At 40.3% G+C, this 16,502-nt stretch overlaps 1 protein-coding gene across 1 annotated transcript in view; it reads right to left on the bottom strand.

Annotated features, from left to right (window-relative positions):
• The window catches only part of xylt1 (xylosyltransferase I), a 66,503-nt gene that overhangs the window by 21,014 nt on the left and 28,987 nt on the right, over positions 1–16,502 (bottom strand). Inside the window, exons 2-4 of the mRNA XM_084420704.1 lie at positions 10,843–11,365; positions 4,616–4,788; positions 1,081–1,283 (exon numbers count right to left, since the gene is read on the bottom strand). Of these exons, the coding sequence (XP_084276830.1) occupies positions 1,081–1,283; positions 4,616–4,788; positions 10,843–11,365 (899 nt within the window). The remainder of the gene's footprint in view (positions 1–1,080; positions 1,284–4,615; positions 4,789–10,842; positions 11,366–16,502) is intronic.

Below are 16,502 nucleotides of genomic sequence, written 5' to 3'. Positions count from 1 at the left end.
GCTGACCCCTGTTTCTGTTATGTTATGTTATTGGACTGAGAAATAACTCTCCATCACCACAACCGGAGGAGCCGGATCGGACTCCTTAATGGACCGATTTGTCCTCATGTTTTAGAGAAATGGTTTCTGCACAGTATAATACAAATGATAGCAACTACATCACTGCACTACACACACACACACACACACACACACTGACAGGCTACTTATAGCATGCACCTGATCCCGACTCAGCGTTGGAGATGAAAAGAATCATTTTATTTTTCTTTGATGTTCCGCTTTTAAAGGGGCTTTGGCTCACAGCTAACTTCCCTCTCCGGTCTGGAGGTGTGGCATGCGACGGAGTGATAGAGAGGCAGGATTAACCTTGAACGGCTATGCGGGACAGGCCAGAATTCATCACACGGCCGTATCGATCTCTAACACCCTGATTTCTGAGGGCTGCAGAAAATGACATGGCTGTAGTATTGATTGTAGCCGGGGGAGTTAGCTGGGTTACTCAACCTCTCATCTTGCTCTCATTATGGACTGAAGAGTTATGCACACTAATGGCATTTATCATGGTGATAATTCAAATCTTCAGACACAGTTGGGCTTACAGATAGAAATGCCACATTGAGTTACAGGTAATGTGATGAGATCCTGAAATACTGGAGTCTTTTATTTTACTCTTCCTCAAATATTTGGGGTAGACTTCAAGTTCCTTGGTTTGCTTTGGTGTTGTGGCTCCGTCATTAAATTGAGCTAATTCTGAATAAAAAAAGTACCATCTCCACAATACGCTGCAATGTAATCCCTGAACAGTTCTATGAACCATCAAGCTTGTTGACACCAGATCAAACAGCTAATGGTGATCTCAATTACCCATAATCCCCTGCTAAACTAAATTGTGACATTGCTTGGAACTAATCTCCAAACAGCCCACAGCTAGACGCTAGTCAGGTGTTAATTCAATTGTTCTGTGGCAACCAATAAACTCGAATCGTTCCTGAGAGAAAACAATGACAAACCAAGCAATGCAAGTGATATCAACAGAATAATCAGCAAAAAGTAGAGTAATGAGAGAGAATGATTACTCACCTGATTGGGTAATCAGCAGCGCTCAGGTTGATGAAGAAATCCCAGGACCAATCTCGCATGGCCAGCAGGTCCTTCATGCTCTTCAGATACATGGTGAGCAGGCTGGCACCGCCCCATATCGTAGACATGCGCCACGATGTGACCCGGACGTTGGGATACTGGTGAGCCAGAGCCACCATCTGCCTATGCAGGTAGTTAGATCGCTGCAGGGTGAAAAAAGACAGGCTCTGGGTAATTTGGAGCCTGAGAACTTTATCTGGGATCAGTCAGTCAAACGTGACCAGAGTTATCATGAGATAAACAAAGTCTGACCTTGTGGGGGAAAACTGATTAAATAAAGTGAATGGAGGCTTTTCAAACAGGTAGCACAGAGTTTCATGTACCTTGTGTACACCTACACATTTTCTTAATATATCTGTTCATGTTAAAGGGGACCTATTATGCCCCTCTTCACAAGAATGAACCCTTTCACACGTAAGTTTAAAATAATTTAGACCGTTATTTAGAATGTGTCACTTTATGGTTTCCATGGTGACGCGTCATTGCTTGTCACGTGACACACCGCAGCAACAACAGAGCTGAATGAATGATGATCTGCTTTTCTGTCGTTTTTCCTTTTTTCTTCAAAATATTCACAAATTTGTTAGATATGGCATGAAATATCTGATATTCCGATTGTCAAATATATGCAAGTGGAAGTGTTTTGTTGTTTAAACACCTTTATAACGATCACGTTAGTTGAGCTGTATGCGTGATGGGCGCCGCCATCTTAGTTTGTGCCGCAGATGCAGTTCAGAGAATCGGATCTGTTGGATTTACAACACGTGAATTCATCCACTTCTCCCGAAATACATAAAAGTAAGTGGCTGGTGAACTGGGAGAAGAATAGAGTAAACTTTAAAGTTACTTACACAATGTGTATCTGATATGAATAAAACGCGAAAGCACATTTGAATTTAGCAGTTGATCACGTCATGCACTGACCGTTCTAATCACACCGGTGTGATCGTACGCTCCAGGGACCAGCCAAGACTGATCACACCGGTGTGATCGTACGTGCGAAAGGGTTAAAATAAGTCTCTGATGTCCCCAGAGTGTGTATGTGAAGTTTTAGCTCAAAATACCCAACAGATACATTTTTACAGCATGTTTAAATTGTCACTTTTTGGGGCTCAGAAAAAACGCACCGTTTTAGTGGGTGCCCTTTAAATGCAAATGAGCTGCTGCTGCACGGCACAGGGGGCGGAGCCTCACGAGCTCGCGCTCAGTGTCAGAACAATTTCACCTCACGGAATGATGATATTATCGAAACAGAAACTCTCAGTAACGGTGTTCATTTCGACCCGGAGTCGGACAATAATGCCTACAGAGTCAGAGAATGTATGCTGTATGGAGACGGAACAGGTATAGTTTAGTTTAATTACGGTTATAACGTATTTGTCATTGCTTGTATCCACTATTAATACAAGCCTGCTGTAGCGGGTGGACACCATCCGAATGATGGCCAAAAATATACTGATGAGCTTAATAAAGTTTATTGTACATCACACAAAAGAAGAAGCGTCAGTTTTACTCCAGAAAATCAAGTAAGAGCTGAGTAAACGCAGTATAAGAAGTGCGCAAGTACATAAACGAATTTCGGTAGAGTTCTTCGAACAGCGGCTGGCTCAGATTTCGGGAGTAAATAGATAGAGCTGTGAATGAATACATCCAGCCACACAACACCTACAACGTTTGGGAGACATTCTCGTCAGTGCAGAAATGGCGGATGTGTACAACTCGCTGTGAACTCGATCAGGGCGGGTCCATGTTAAAACCGCAGTGTCTGTTAACATTTGTGGGCGGGGCCTGTGGCTGTTGTGACGTCCCACCAGCCCCATGGCTGAAAACAGGTCGTTGGGAGACACTGTAGGTTGTCTTTTATCACTATAGGGTGGTTGTGTACACACACTGCCAACACACATTTATGTTCAAACACCAGGCAAAAGTAAAATTTGCATAATAGGTCCCCCTTTAGTATCTAAACATCCTAAAAAAATTGCACAATATATTAGATATTGTTTTCAAAGAATTCAATTTAATTAAATGTACTTTTTTTACCTTATTGACAAAAAGTCAAGCATAAATTAAGAAACATTATCAGGGATGCACCGATATTAAAATTCTGTCCAATAGCCAAGGATTATTTTCATGTTATTGCCAATAACTGATGCAATACTACTTTGTCTAAGCTTTCCTGTAGTTCAAACAGTAGAGCGTTGGCACTTGCAATGGCAAGGTCATGGGTTCGTTTCCCAGGGAAAGCAAGAACTGATAAGAATGTATGAATGTAAAAGGTGTGCCCTGCAATGTAAGTCGCTTTGGATAAAAGCATCTGCCAAAGTAAATTAAAAATAAAACACTAAAAACTCCAAATCAGCCATTTTAAATGCTACAAGTGAATTTAGGCATCACAAGAATATAATGTACAATATGAAAAATGAATAATCATTTTGAGATTTGCTAAAGATTACACTGAACAGTGTTATTCAATTATTAGTGTTTTTAAATATTAATCTTAAATAAGAGTTAGATGACAGCAAAGGAAACCTAAACAATTAATGTACAATTAAATATCGACCGATATGCATCCAATATTGAATAATACATTTTTAAAGATTCTCTAATATATACCCAATATTGTGTATCCCTAAACTTTTAGTGAAGATTATGCTGAAAATAAATATTTATCTAATCTAACACAATTTTACTTCTCAAGTACACATATCGTGTTTTAAGGATGTTTAGATATTTAACTAGAAAACAAGACAAAAATCCTAAACAAGTGATTTTTTTGTAGTATAGTTCTTGTGGCAAACTTGTGAGTGTGAAGCACTACGTTGGTCTTGACATATACACATCACAGTCTTTGATTCCCTGTGTTTTCCGTGTTACATCACTCCACCTTTAACTCCTCTTTTCCTCTGCTCGTTTTATGGAGCCATAAAGCTTGTCTCCACGATGATGGACTGATTGAAAAGCAGCTCTTTATCCTGCTCTTTCGAAATTACAAGACAGCGTACTCACCCTACGCATTCCTGCCATAAATTCAAGTAGCTTATTAAGTGTATTTTTGTATGTGTAATTAAGGGAGGGAGTTGCAGCATTATGTGTGAATGTGAACAAACAGCCTTTCATGTTCACACTCTATCACTTGCCAAGCTGAAAGAGTAAATGGTGTGAAAGACACTGAAGTATGGCTCTTTAATAATCCTCCATCACACTTTTTAAACAGCGTACTGAATGAATGGAGTGGTTTGGAGCCCACTGTTTACCCAGCATCCTCCTCTCTTCTTATCCCCCACTATTGCTCTCAGAGACGATCAACAATTCACCCAACAACCAACTAGTTAATTAGGGAGTTTAAATAGTTTATTTATATATTATATATACATTATATATATATATATATTTGTTAACACCTTTACAACTCCTCTTTTTAGAATATTCTCACCATTATACAAATATAAAAATTGGATGCGTGTTGAAGACATACCTGGTCCACATGAATGTAGTAGAAATGAGATGTGTGGTATATGGCCTTGAAGAGACGCTGCACCTGGCGAGAGGCACGTCCATGGACCACCAACATGAAGGCTATCCGCACCGGTACCACAGGCACAGTCTCCATCGAGTCCTCCTCCCATTGCACATTCACATTCACTTTGCCTGCGCAAGCACACACACACACATTAGCCAAAATGGACTCTAGACAAAATTAGCTGTGTCTAGACATAACGCATATTTAGGCTGTCAGTTGTCAGAAATTAATTTAAGGGCAATAATTGCACCCGGTATTTGATTTTCAGTGGCGTTTTCACTTTTATGAGGGCATGATGTTTTCTAACTATTCACAAATACAAATAAAAATCTGATTAGTTTGGCAAAAACTGTAATTTATTAATTTTATTGATGTACACTAATGTTCTTTATAGAAATTAATACTTTTGTTTGTCAAGGCAGTGTTTCCCCTACAATGTATTAAGCAGCGGCGCAGCGCCGCCGCTGGATTTTCAGCGCCGCTGCAAAATCTTCACATGATCAGTAATATCAATGCAAATATTTCAAATGTGGGCGCGCGGCCAGCGCGCTCATAATAGAAGCGACGCGGCGCGCTCGTTTTCTCAGGCGCGCCTCTGGTCATGGTTGCATAGTAACGACAGATGCCACGGGAGAGCAAGCAAGCGCCGTCCTGCCCCTCCGTGTTCGGCGATCAGGTTTTATTCTCGCGCAGCTTGTATAGTAACTTCACGTGCGGGTCTTTTCCGCTCCGTGTTTGCGCCGCGCTCCCCGTTCCGTGTGTGTGTGTCGGCGCACCACGCTCTTTGTTTGCGCTGCGCGTTCTGCTCTGTGGTTAACGGCCAAAACGCTCCAATCATGTAGGCTACCGATCACGCACTGGAAAAGCAAAGTCCGCTCAAATAACGTGAAATTTCTCAGTAGTAGACTTCTGTTTGCTGAGCTGGTAGCCAACAATGGTGACCTGCTCTGATCACATGCTCTGGTAATAATACCTTTGTATGACTATATTTTATTTTGATAATTAGTCAAAAAATAAATCTGTTAAATCTGAGTATGTTGCATAGAACTGAATGAAGAATAATATATTGATGTTTTATATTTTAATATAGGGCTATTTTCTGTCCAATTTGTGTGGACATTTTTCTTTTTTCCCCTTTTTTGCGCGTTTAATTAAATTAGTGATTCTACTTTTAAATATTGATTATTACAAGTTTGGGGGAAATGCGATTAATTGCGATTAATCACAGCAAATTGTGCGATTAATTAGTTAATGTTTTTAATCGATTCCCAGCCGTAATATTAAAGTGAAGTAAAATAGGCTATGCAAGCTAGTCACCTTTTAAACTAATGAAAAGTTTCATTTGGATTTTAATGTTCAAAATGTCTTCAGGATAAAATATATGAAAGTACTGGTTACATGATGATGTATCTAAGTGCTAAAGTGTGTTACAGGAAAAAAGATCAGTAGTGCAGTTGAGGGAGGAAAGAGTTTCATTTTTCCACTATCAGTTTCTACCTTACAGCTAAAAATTAACAATAATGAAAAACATGAATAATCCTGTCCTAATCCTGTTTGTGACCAGTTCAAGGTACGTGCTGCAATAATCATGCCTTCTGTTGATGGTATGTCAAATTTGTATGTCTCAAAATGTCAATTTCTATCCACAAAACTTGCCAGAAGTCATGTTTTAAGGGGTTATATATAAAAATAAATCTTCCGGGGGTGCAAGCCCCCGGACCCCCCGCGAGCGGCTTGGTAACCTCCGGCACGTAACAGCACCGCTGCTGGAAAAATGTATAGGGGAAACACTGCAAGGATACATTAAATTCATCAAAAGTGACAGTAAAGATATTCATAATGTTACAAAAGACTTATCTTTCAAATAATTGCTTTTCTTTTAAATGTTCATACTGTACATACGTCACTTGCCCGTGCGTGTCGTGTCATATCCGTAAATAGAGAAAAGTTGCTCTTTCTACTTTGACGCATGTGTGAGTGGCATAGGTTAGTTGTCACAATGAGCAATAAAGGTTGACATGGAGCAGCTAAAACTCGAACCTCCGGGGAATCACTCGTAAAAAAAAAAAAAAAAAAATTAACAGAGGAGAGGAGAGTCTGCTGGCAAAAAGAGAACGCAACAGAGCTCGTAATAAAACAAGAATCAACATTGGCTTGGCTTTTCAGAGATGACGAGAACTGAGGGATTGGAAATGTTGTAAAAGCGATGTGCAGACGGCATTTTTATTACTCAACAGGTGAGTTAACTATTAATTGCCATATATAGCCCTCTAACAGAGTTTGTTGTAAAACATTATCTACAGTGAAGGGTCATTTCACTATGGTTGTCGTAGCGCTTTGCTGGAATTTATTTTCAATGAAATACAGTGTCTATTAATGTTTATAGCTACAGTAATGTCTGCAGCTTAAGATCCTTTCCATCTAAACTGGTTATTTCTCTTAAGCCTAGTAGTGAATGTTTTATGAGCAGTAGGATAACCATATTCATCCACGCAGAGCCAAAGCACAACCAAAACAATGTTCTTCTGCAGAACGCATGCAGTTTTGTTTTTTAACTGCAAGAGTGCCAAAGTGTTACATAGTGAACCGTTAAAAAAAATCTTACCGACCCAAATGTTTGGATGGTAGCCTAGTGTACATTTTTCATTTGAATAATTATGGCTGTCATAAAAAGTAGTTTTCACTGGTTTTTGTCAATATTGTCACTTGATTTCAATGTGATCACAAATTGTAGAGTTTAAAGGGAGCAAAAATAAAGCTAAAAAAACATTTTAGCTGACAACTCATTCTGGAAGTCACCATCTTTGATATTCACTTTCACCAATATGGTTACAGTTATTATTCATGAATATTGTGGGAATAGAAAAGGGGCTTTGTTTAATATAAGAACAGGACAATTCAGGAGACAATCCTGTTAGTATACAGATGTCACTCTCAAAAACTGACTGTGTGATGCAGTCAATGAGAGTTTCACCTCAATGGTCCCAGATGAAACAGATGAGCCTCTGTAACACTTAAACCGAATTGAGGGCACCTCAATCCATCCGAGAACACTGCTATAGCGCCGGAATCCAGAACCGCAGCAATCCACCACATGATCACCTATCGGCCTATAAGTGTTTCACTGATACAATCTCCACAATAGCAGATATAAGACACCATCCCCGCCTTCCTTCAGACATATATTCAGTGCTCACAAATAGCTTGGCACAGACCACAAGGGCTGAGCCTCGGTCATTTGTGGCTTTCTAAAAATGCACACAGAATAAATACATGGCGGACTTCTCTCTCCATGTCATGGTATAGCCTGCCACTTCTAAAGAAGGGCAAGCTGAATTACTCATTACAGGCCACGAGGTTAATTTTAAAAGCTCATATGAAATTACACTGAAGGCACTATGTTTTGGCATAAGGCCATGCTGACAGAAGACATCGGCCATGAGGGGGTAATGACTATAATCTGAGATCTGAGCCTGTCGTTACTGTCCCAAACGGCACCGGCCTCCCAGACCCTGTGAGGGAGCAGGAGAAGGCACCGCTCCTGGCCTTCAGGGAGGACCTGGCTGACCTTGGATGGGTGGAGGCTGGGACAGGCATGAATGTCCTTTATTAAAGGCAATTACACCATCTTAACTCCTCAGTGTCCTCTGTCTTTATGGGGTGTGGACTGGCCTGTTCATCATCTGTCCCTGTGCTTCATTTTGTTTCCTACTTGTACTCAGTGAAACACTGGCCCTTCTATCAGAGTATGTGAACGTCTAGAAATAGAAGTGGAGTTGTGTGATTTCGCCTGAAGCGGTGAGCATTTTTAAAAGTCGGAGCATCTGTGTTGCTTCTCGCTCCAAGATCTTTCCGATACCGCTCCATCACGAGCATGACACAATAACGGCCCAGAATGCAAGAATTTGTTGCAAGTTAAACAGTGTTAATAGATTTAACAGAGATTTACCAATACCAAAAGCTTGGGTTTGGTCAGAGTTTTTACTTTTTTGAAAGAAGTCTCTCAAGCTTGCATTTATTTGATCAAAATACAGTAAAAACAGTAGGCTAATATTGTAAAATTACTACAATTTAAAAGAAATGTTTTCTAATTTACTATACTGAAAAATGTAATTTTATTTGTCTTCAGTGTCACATGATCCTTCATAAATAATTATAATATGCTGATTTGCTGCTCAAGAAACATTTCTTATTATTATCAATGTTAAAAACAGTGCTGCCTAATGTATTTGTGGAAACAGTGAACCTACAGAATTCTTTGATTAATATAATTTTTTAAAAGAACAGCATTTATTTGAAATAGAAATCTTTTGTAATGTTATAAATGTCTTTAATGTAATTTGATCAGTCCAATGCATCCTTGCTGAATAAATGTATTCATTTAAATAAAAAAATGTTTTACTGACCCTAAACTTTTGAACAGTAGTGCTTTTTTTTAGAGGAATTTTTTTTTTTTTTTTTTTTTTTTACATAAGCTAAGGATATAAATCTCAGAGTACAATGGAGCAGAACAAATATACAGTACAAAGAGTATAAAGAGTAGATGGGACCCTAAAAAAAAAAAGAATAGAATGGATGTGCTACTTCGGTTTTGTACAATCATATAGTTTTCTACAGAGACTAATTTCATAATACCACTGTCAGATTTTAGATAAGTAATCTTCACAAAGAGCTTTGGAAATTTTCACTTCACAAAGAGCTTTTCTCCATTCAAGTAAAAAGCAGCCAAAAAGGGCCACTGAGTTTAGAAACTTTGCTAGTATTCTCAGTTCAGTAAATCTATTCTTCAGATTTCTCTCAACAGTTAACAAGAGAAAATGTTAAAAATGCCCAGATTCCTTGTGGGCCCTCGTGACCGACAGCCTGGACCACATTTGAAACTCATTCATCTGACGATATCTATTAAAAACTGCTAATTGCCAAAACTGAGGCAAACCACTCACTTGTTCGCTCACTCATTCGTCTGTTACCGCATAATGCAATTACTGTTTATAAATACATTAAAACACCATCCGTGTGGCTTGGTCGGTCTACTGTACTTGCTGGAAATAGAAGCGCTCCTGCCCTGCCCCACCCCCTAAAAACCTCCGCATGTCCCAGACTCTCATGTCTCTGTGGTGATGTCCCTGTCATATCTGTCAAAACCCATTCTGGTTTCCGGAAGTTTCTTTAGGCAGAGGCTCTGAGCCCTGAGAAGATCTGTCACTGTTCTATTTGAACGCATCCACAGCCTTGATTTGTGTGCAGAAGACTGAGCACTGCATAATTGCATGAATATGTTTTCTGTAGTCAGCTATGGGAGATAGAGAGGGAAAAAAGACACCGTGCAGCAATTACATCCGTCTAACCTCGTGCGGAAATCCAGAATCTCATTTCCAGCCTGTCTCTGATTGTAATTACAAGTGCCGTGAATGTCTGTTACCAGCCCTGTGACTCTTAATACACTACTTCCATAAACCTCCAAAGACAGGATGGCAATTCATTCAGGAAACCCATCATTATTTTGAGCATTATTTATCTTAAATTCCCATAAACTCCAGCTAATGTTTCACTTCATGCGAGTGCAGGTTGATGATTTTAATTAGTCCTCATCCCAAAAGAAAACGTCATGACATTGAGTTAAAGAGTATATACGCACAGTTTTCTGTCCTGTGGTGATGTACTTCCTTTTTAAACAGGAAGTTTGGACAGTAAATATCAAATGGCTCATCCCCTTAAAAAAAGGCTTTAGTAACATCACAGCAATGACCCATTTGCTATTGCTGGTCAGTTGCAGAGGGGTGGGACATTCTTTTTCTAGAGAGCATCTGAAACTACAGTATGTAGTGTAGGATGTTGTGTAGAATGAGTAATCAATATTTTGGTCCATTTTCCTGGAAAAGAAAGACTTTTAAATGCACATATCTGAAAGTCGCGATGAAATGGAAGTAGCGACAGACCTACAGAGTGTAACGGATTTTAAAAAGTAGGGCGGGAGCTTGCATCTATCTGTTGGTGATTGGATTTTGAGATGTGGGCGGAAAGGACTAAAGGACTGGAAAAGTCCGGCATTCGTCACCAGAGAGAAGTCTGTTATTTTGATCGTAAGAGTTATGACATTTTGATTAAACGTTACAAGGTCAAAAAACAAAAAACTAATAAACATGGACTAAAAGAGTATGAAGTGTTAAGAGCCAACTCACCCTCTAAGGGGCAATAACGGGTGACCTTCTCGGGCATGAGCTGGCGTTCTTTGTGGCGGCAGTAAACCTCCACTATCTGCTGCCGGCACTCCTTGGTCTTGGCGCGAGAAAGGGCGGAGATTGCCTCTTTGCCGCTGATCTCGCATTTGGGCGGCTGGTCGTATTTGAGGTCTGCAGTGGGTGTGGCCGATCGCTTGGCCTGCTGGAGGTGGTGCCGGTGCTGCTGGGTTTGCTGAGGACGAAGGGTGGGATTGGCCCTCCGGTGAAGCTCGGTGCGCGTCTGATTGTAGCCCCCTTTGTTCCGTGCATACTGAATGACCTCATTAGAGTTCTTGCTCAGGCTTTGCTGCGCATGCGCCTTCTCCAGAAGGCCTTGTTTGTGCTTGCCGGGCGCATGTCTCTGTGTCTGCGAACGTGCCCCGAAATTACTGTTGTCTATGTTCTCAAAGTCTTTGGGAACGGAGTTCTCGTTGTTGCTGTCCACGCGGACTTTCTCCTTGGGCCGGTGCGAGTAGTAGCCTTCCTGAAAAATGAAGACAAAACAGTTGAAATCAGTTACTGCTACCAACAGAACATCATTGTCATGCCAGATTTCAACAGGTTTTATACTTTATTTACTTTCATAAGTCATCAGGTATACGATTTGCTTTTTTGGCAAATAAAAATACAATTGTTACATTAAAACAGGCACACAAAATATCATGGAGACCTAGAGACGGGATCACTACCACATATCAACTACATAGTACACCTTAGCAACTCCTTATCAACATGCTAACAGCCTCTCGAACACCTTAGCAACAGCATACCAATGACCTGGCAACCGCCCACAGCACTACTCAGTTTTACATTTCAGAAAGCATTTACTTCCTTGTGTGCTGTAAAAGCCTGTGTATTTACATGTGTAAGGGTATATGAGCAGTTATGTGGCAACAGTAAAAATATTCAGAAGAGCATGTAACCTTATCTGCCTTTAACCACACAGTAAATCACAGGGAGCATGACTTCGAATGGGTAATATTTGATATTTTGCAGTTTCCTGCAAATGTCACTGTTGATGAAATATTTCACAGGCAACGGTGTGTGCAACAGGAAGGAGGTTACAGCCATGCCCTGAGTGCTGATCTGATTGCAGGAGACGTCTCAGTAGCTGTGAAAGCTTTAGGAGAGGATATGATCTCTGACATGACAGGATGACTATCTATCTACATGGTGTTTTGCAAATAAATGCTCACTTTATCTCTTTATATATTTTGGTGATCATATTAGCAATCCATTTGTCCATTTCAGCTCGAACATACAAGTTAACCAACTCAGTCTTATACTGAAAATAAAGATGTTGATTATTAATTCATAGTAAAGTTCACACAACAACGGCTATACAAAAACACAACACACTACCATTGAAAAGTTTCTGGTCAGAATTATGCATGCATTAAACTGATCAAACATGTGATTAGTTCTTTTAACTCCAAGGTGGAACTACATAATGGTCAATACATCATATTGAGTGTTTGGATATCTCAGCCTTATATAATTTGTGACAACAACCATTTCGACATTACAACCACTTGTAACATTCTCACTAACTTCCCCACGCATCGCGTCTCCCGACTTCTCAAACCGTTCCTATGTCCCTGTCAACTGCTCTTACTTTTCCTCCTCGACTCATTTTGTTCAGCGATTACAGCGCCGGTCTTAAATAATACAGGAACAGTAGACAGCAAAAAACATTAATAGGAGGAAATGGTGACAAACAATCAGAGAAAATCAAAGAGAAGGAGATGTGGACAGGAAGTAAGACTAGGCACTGCTGCAACTCTCATTTCCTTACTGTTGTGGTGCAATTTGTCTACAGAACATTTATTAATGCTTGTTGGTGAACTCTGAGAGTGTATTATTTGCGAGGGAAAACTTTCGAAGACAAATCCCTGTCGCGTCACCCACACTTTGGCCCTCTAAAGGCAGCCGTTTAGAGCCGACTCCACTCCTGTCTGCTACTCCTCCTCCTCTTTCAGGAGCTTTCAGGAGGAAATTACAGTGCCCCGGATTAATAGCCTGAGCAACCACAGGAGGTAAGTTAGGCTGCTGGAGAGAAGACTATCGATCGCTTGCAAAAATCTGTCATTTCCCAAGGTGCTCTGGGAGCCCTGCTCTGCACCGCTGAGCACCTTGGCAGTCGCAGACCTTCTGTATTCTCTCTCAAGGGGAGGAGGCTCCCCTCTCTCTTGCATCATCCATCAGAGGAAGGGAGGGAGTCTCACACTCGTTTATCAAGCACACTTTTATCTGGCTCTTTTTCTGCCTCTCTGATGGCGAAGAACATCACGGGCCACACACACACAAACACTAGAACTGGGCGGTACGGCGGTGTATACCGTAGATATGTGTCAACCGGCAGAGATTCTGCTATATCGTCAAAACTGACGCACGATTAAAAAAATCTAAGAAGAAAACAGTCTACTGTAACTGTGCCACAGATGAGCACTTCTTGTGTACACAGCTGGATTGATGACAATAAGAGCAATTTCGGTGTAACCGTGGATATGTATGATTGCTGACAGGGGTGGCGCTAGGGCTGGGCTAAGGGGGCTTAAGCCCCGAATGTTTTTAGTAAGGCCCCGAATATTTTGTTACCTTGTCTTTCTCATAGAGCAAAACAATTAATCAGAAAAACAAATGTGAATAAGATTACAGCAGCCGCGATTACCTAATCATGAAAAGTGCATATTACAGTTTTATTTATATTTTTCCAGTTCCACATGCTTTTTCAGCGTTGAGCATTGTAGCCAATCACAGACATGTCTGTTGAACGCATTGGCCAATCAGAGGCGTTTTAAACGAGTCGCTGTGTTGAGGATGTGTTTTGCGCGAGCTCATCGAGTTCTACACTTTTCGCAAACCTGTCATTGTTATTGGCAATAAACTTAAGATGCAAATAAGAGATTCACTGCAATGTATTTGATATTATTGATGCTGCTCTGATGCACTCCACTACGCACCGCTCTGTTTGTTGTTAGGATGACTAAAAGTTCAGTGGTCTAGCTCATCAATGTCAAAATGATTAAAGAAGGCGGGGCTTACCGTTCACAGAAGGATGTTAACAGTGATAAACATTTAATATTTGACAAATGTTTTACAATAGAAATGTTCAACTACCGACAGTATCCGATGACGCAAATTACTCAACTTTTTATTTATTAATTATATTTTGCCTTTTTGAATTGAAAATATGCTATAATTTCCTTGATTCATGTAGAGAGAATGTATGCATACTTAAAAATAAAATATTATTTGCAAATACTTTAAATTATTTCACTAATACAATAAGCCTTTCTTTTTCTTTATTCCCTTAAATCACTTTTATAATTAATTAATTCCTTGAAATAAAAATACCCGATTTTAGTTTGGGCTAAAGCCCCGAATATCCACTGACTTTAGAACCGCCCCTGATTGCTGATATAAATGACATAAAATATAAGAGAGAAGACATCCCTGCAGTCGTTGGCATAGCAGTGAGGAACGCTGCAAGAATGGAATGCTGCTTTGCCTGTTCTCTCAATGCCTCACATCAGAGACTGTTTGACAACTATAGTTATAATGTAACTGTACACCTTAATGGTTTAAATGAATGAATAAGGTTTGAGGGAGAGTGCACACATGAAACTTTAAACCAAACAACACTCCCTTAATCTGTCCTGATTGTCTTCTGACTTCACAGGCCAGCAGCTAATACGTGGATATGGTGGGAATAATAAAATATTATTTATGAAAAACGCTCTGATCCAGGCGGACTCCATCTCTTGAGTCCTATGGGGTGAATCACATGAATCCTGTCAGGAACTTAATTTCTTAAAGAATATTAAAAAACAAATTATTGATATAAAGAAAAAATAATAGGAAAAAGTAACCTCTTTACAATATTTTCATGACAATCATGACAATTTCAATGACATTTATATAATTGCTGGCTAGATATTTGACCTGGACATGTTTGTGAGAGATACATCTCAAGTCACCTTTATTTACATAGTGCTTTATACAATACAGATGGTTTCAAAGCAGCTTCACACTAATAAACAGAAAAAAATAATATGACTTCAAGGGTCATTAAACCTGTCACTTTTTATTTAAGGTACAGTAGAATTTAAGCAATAAACGCATTCATTTTTTAACAATAAATTGGAAAAGCCATATGGCCTCTGAATATTGTTGTGGACAATGAGGCATCCTGGAGTCAAAAAGATTGAGAACCACAGCTCTAACCTCAAGTATGACCAATAATATTGATGCTCTTCCTTTAGCATGCACCACCACTCAACACTGAACTGAACAACAGCCGAAATGCATCATTTTCCTGTTATCACTGTAAAGCTGCTTTGAACAAATCTGTATGGCCTGACTAATAATCAAAGATGTACTCAAATTCAATTATAAAAAAGATGCAGATAATGGTCGTCCATAACTCCCACAAGCCATGTGGTAGTAGCACTAGCACCCAAGTGCAGGAGATGAGTCGCCTGGATACATACGGGTGAATCGCATCTCAGCAGGAGCTTGTTGGACTAACAGCAATGGGACTGAATGGAAAGACTGTTAGTCAACTATTAGGAGAGTCATAAATACTTCAGTCCTCTGTGAAGCTGAAGCAAAAGGACATCAGGAAACATTACATGACTCAGCTTAAGGCTTACAGAAGAGGAAAAAATGCAAGGGGAACGGATGTGTGGATGTAGACATGAAATGCAATGAAACTATGCGACTATGACTCAAGACAATGGGCCAGGAACTAAAGCATCACTTTTCATGAATAATCTCATAGCCTCTGACCTTACATAACATCTCACCTATATTTGCTAATTTGCTAATGCAGTAAACTTGCTTAGATGATAAGGCTTTTGTACAGGGAAACGCAGGCCGCAAATCCGAAAGTCACTTCCAATCACTACTCACGTAATTTCTGACCATATCTAACACCTTACAGTTTGCTTCTCCCAGCAGAAGGTCAGCAAAGTTTGCCTCACCCTGTGCCCCAGGGCTGCAGGGGTCACCTTCCTAGAGGCTGCCCTCTCCCTGACCTCCCTTCCTGGGTGGCTGCGCAGGGTCAGTGCAGGATGAGTCACAGAAAGCTCCAGCAGGATAGGGGGGAGTGGGGTGGGGTGGGGTGGGGGATACAGTCACATGTGCAGACTAGACACAGAAGGTGAGCTTGCGAGCCAGTTATAGCACGCGGGACGGGCGCTGAAACCCAACTCTGACCTTTCCTACACCACAGTGAGCAGCTCCATCAATCACCGTGACTGTCTACAAGCTACTCAATCAAACTGAACCGATGGCAGCGATCCACATCGAATCCTCATTCACAGAGTGTGTGTCTGAATCTTAATAAAAACAGCCACAGTCGACCTGCTCGTAAAGGTCAAACTGTGGACAAGTACAAGAGAACACTAGGGCTATGTTTGGCGTACTGCATACTGCACATTATATACTTAAGACTAGTAGGAGTTAGCTGTTGTTGGCAGCATTATCAAATAATGAGTCAAGAAAGAAAAAAAAGAAAAAATAATCAGGGCTGAAATTAGTCACACGGAAATGGAGGTTCAAATCGGGCACACGAAATACAGAAGGTCATTATGAGGGTAGTGAGCCATTCAGAACTG

This window comes from Rutilus rutilus, assembly GCF_951802725.1.
Source record: "Rutilus rutilus genome assembly, chromosome: 1".
Classification (NCBI taxonomy): domain Eukaryota; kingdom Metazoa; phylum Chordata; class Actinopteri; order Cypriniformes; family Leuciscidae; genus Rutilus; species Rutilus rutilus.
The sequence above is the reverse complement of the archived record's forward strand: the minus strand, read 5'-3'. Positions and strand labels throughout refer to the sequence as shown.